At 49.7% G+C, this 2,582-nt stretch overlaps 1 protein-coding gene across 1 annotated transcript; it reads left to right on the top strand.

The window, feature by feature from the left end:
* The first annotated feature begins 318 nt into the window (after positions 1-318).
* On the top strand, positions 319-2,120 carry H3-3B (H3.3 histone B). Its single transcript, XM_081271162.1, has 4 exons — positions 319-469; positions 921-1,058; positions 1,164-1,317; positions 1,404-2,120. Exons 2-4 carry the CDS (start codon positions 931-933, stop codon positions 1,530-1,532), a joined length of 411 nt encoding a protein of 136 aa, XP_081127288.1. The 5' UTR covers positions 319-469; positions 921-930; the 3' UTR covers positions 1,533-2,120.
* The last annotated feature ends 462 nt before the right edge of the window (positions 2,121-2,582 follow it).

Here is a 2,582-nt window from a genome sequence, read left to right as displayed (position 1 = left end):
TTCATTTGCATTGACTTTCTATTGTGGAGCTTTGGAACCAAGGGAAGGATCCAAACATAGCTCCATTTTATCCAATCAGAAGAGCTGCTTAGTGCTATACTCTGATTCGTCCATTCCTCTTTTCATCTATCCAATCAAGAGGCAACTTTAACAGCCAATCAGGGGCCTAAATATCAGCCAATCACGGAACGGGGCCGAAGCACAGCCTTTGTGTCGGGGGATGTCAGCGCGTCGGCGAAAGGGCCCACCAATAGAAAAAGCCGTTGGTGTATGCAAATAAGGGCCCTATGACGCAGAGACGCAGCGTGAAGCGTGGGTATAAAAGCAGAAGCGCCGGGGGGGTTTAGAGCGCAGAGCGGTTTGGTCGTTCGTTGGAGTAGTATCGTTCTTTTGCTCCGCAGCTGCAGGTCTTCACTGGGCAGCAGCTCGGCGCGGCGGTCGGAGAAGCGGCCTAAGATTTCGGCGTTGGGTAAGTGTTCGCAGGGTTATTTGTGACTGCCGGCCCCTCCAGCCGTTGATGCCACGGGCTGCGGCCGTTGAGAGCCCACTGCCAGCCAGCGGGGGCTGCTCGGGCGCCTGTCTCCTTGGGCTTCGCCCCGGAACCGCCTTTACACCTCCTTCCCGGTGGTGATTCAGAGGTCCGGAGGCCGGGTTCCGGGCAGCCAAGCCTCCGCCCGTCGCGGGCGGGAAGTGACTCCTCCCCGCGCCCCCCCTCCCGGGGGAGGCCACCACTGCTCGCAGCCTGAGTCATTAGGGGAGGGGGAGGAGGCGGCGGCGGCGGCCCTCGGCCATCTGCCACCTCAAGGTGGGGCGCAGAGGCGGGAGGGCTCGCGGACGCGCGGAGCCCACGGCGCCCGCCGCCACCTCCCTGGGGGCTGGGAGGGAGGATCTCACGGCCTCAAATCCACTCTGCGTCCTAGGTAAGAGAAAATGGCCCGAACCAAGCAGACCGCGCGTAAGTCCACTGGTGGGAAAGCCCCCCGCAAACAGCTGGCCACCAAGGCTGCCAGGAAAAGCGCCCCCTCTACCGGCGGGGTGAAGAAACCTCATCGCTACAGGTAGGCAGGCAGCCGGGGAACAATGACTTGGCGGTGGGCAACTGTGCGCGGGGCGGCAGCGCCGAGGCTCCGCCATGTCCTCTTACACACTCCTGTTTGCTTCAGGCCCGGGACTGTGGCTCTTCGAGAGATTCGTCGTTACCAGAAGTCGACCGAGCTTCTCATCCGGAAGTTGCCTTTCCAGAGATTGGTGAGAGAGATCGCCCAGGATTTCAAAACCGACTTGAGGTTTCAGAGTGCAGCCATTGGCGCCCTTCAGGTAAGGGGACAGGCTCTGTAGTATGGGGGAGGGCTGCGTGGCTTCTCCTGGAGGGAAGTTAATAGTGTGGCTCTTGTCCTCAACAGGAGGCTAGTGAAGCGTACCTGGTGGGTTTATTTGAAGATACTAATCTGTGTGCCATCCACGCTAAGAGAGTCACCATCATGCCCAAAGACATCCAGTTGGCTCGCCGGATACGGGGAGAGAGAGCTTAAGTGAAGGCAGTTTTTATGGCGTTTTGTAGTAAATTCTGTAAAATACTTTGGTTTAATTTGTGACTTTTTTTTTGTAAGAAATTGTTTATAATATGTTGCATTTGTACTTAAGTCATTCCATCTTTCACTCAGGATGAATGCGAAAAGTGACTGTTCACAGACCTCAGTGATGTGAGCACTGTTGCTCAGGAGTGACAAGTTGCTAATATGCAGAAGGGATGGGTGATATTTCTTGCTTCTCATGATGCATGTTTCTGTATGTTAATGACTTGTTGGGTAGTTATAAGGTACTAGAATTGATAAATGTGTACAGGGTCCTTTTGCAATAAAACTGGTTATGACTTGATCCAAGTGTTTAACAATTGGGGCTGTTAAGTCTGACCATACATCACTGTGATAGAATGCGGGCTTTTTCAAGGGTGAAGATACAAGTCTTAACCACAGTGTAACTTACAGTTTCCTAAAAAAAAAAAAAAAAAAGAAAAAAAAAAGTAAACCTGGCAGCTATAGAATACACTATGTGCATTTATAATAGCTATTTTATATATTGTAGTGTCAACATTTTTAAATTAAATGTTTTACATTCACAAGTGGTGGGGAGTCTTGTCATTAAGGTGTGTATAATTTAGAGTCCAGTTGGTTTTCTCTTAACTAGAGACTGCACTTGTTTTCATAGTAGTAAAATGCTATGTGTAATATACCTTGCATAAGTCCTCATTCTACCACATGTTAACTAACCCTCTAGCTGATAATGCAAACACTAACTGGGGGATTTTATTTACAAGGGCTCTAGAATAAAATAACAAGTTATTCACACCAGCATCATCTGTTAACTAATATTCTATCTAGTTTAGCTTTTCATAGTGTTGTGGTTGGTTTTAAATCTAGGTTTTCTTCTAAGGAAATAATATCAAGGGTTGGTTCTTTACCTTATGGAGTTTAGTGTGGGGGAGGAGCAGGCAGCTCCAGGTTTATTGGACCTCTGCAAATTATGATGGTGTTGGGATAGATTACATCTGGTTATTTACTGTCCTGGGAAAATCCCTTTTT

The sequence above is a fragment of the Spermophilus citellus genome (genome assembly GCF_964194105.1).
Source record: "Spermophilus citellus genome assembly, chromosome: 17".
NCBI classification, from domain to species: Eukaryota; Metazoa; Chordata; class Mammalia; order Rodentia; family Sciuridae; genus Spermophilus; species Spermophilus citellus.
This window is presented reverse-complemented; position numbering and strand designations above follow the sequence as displayed.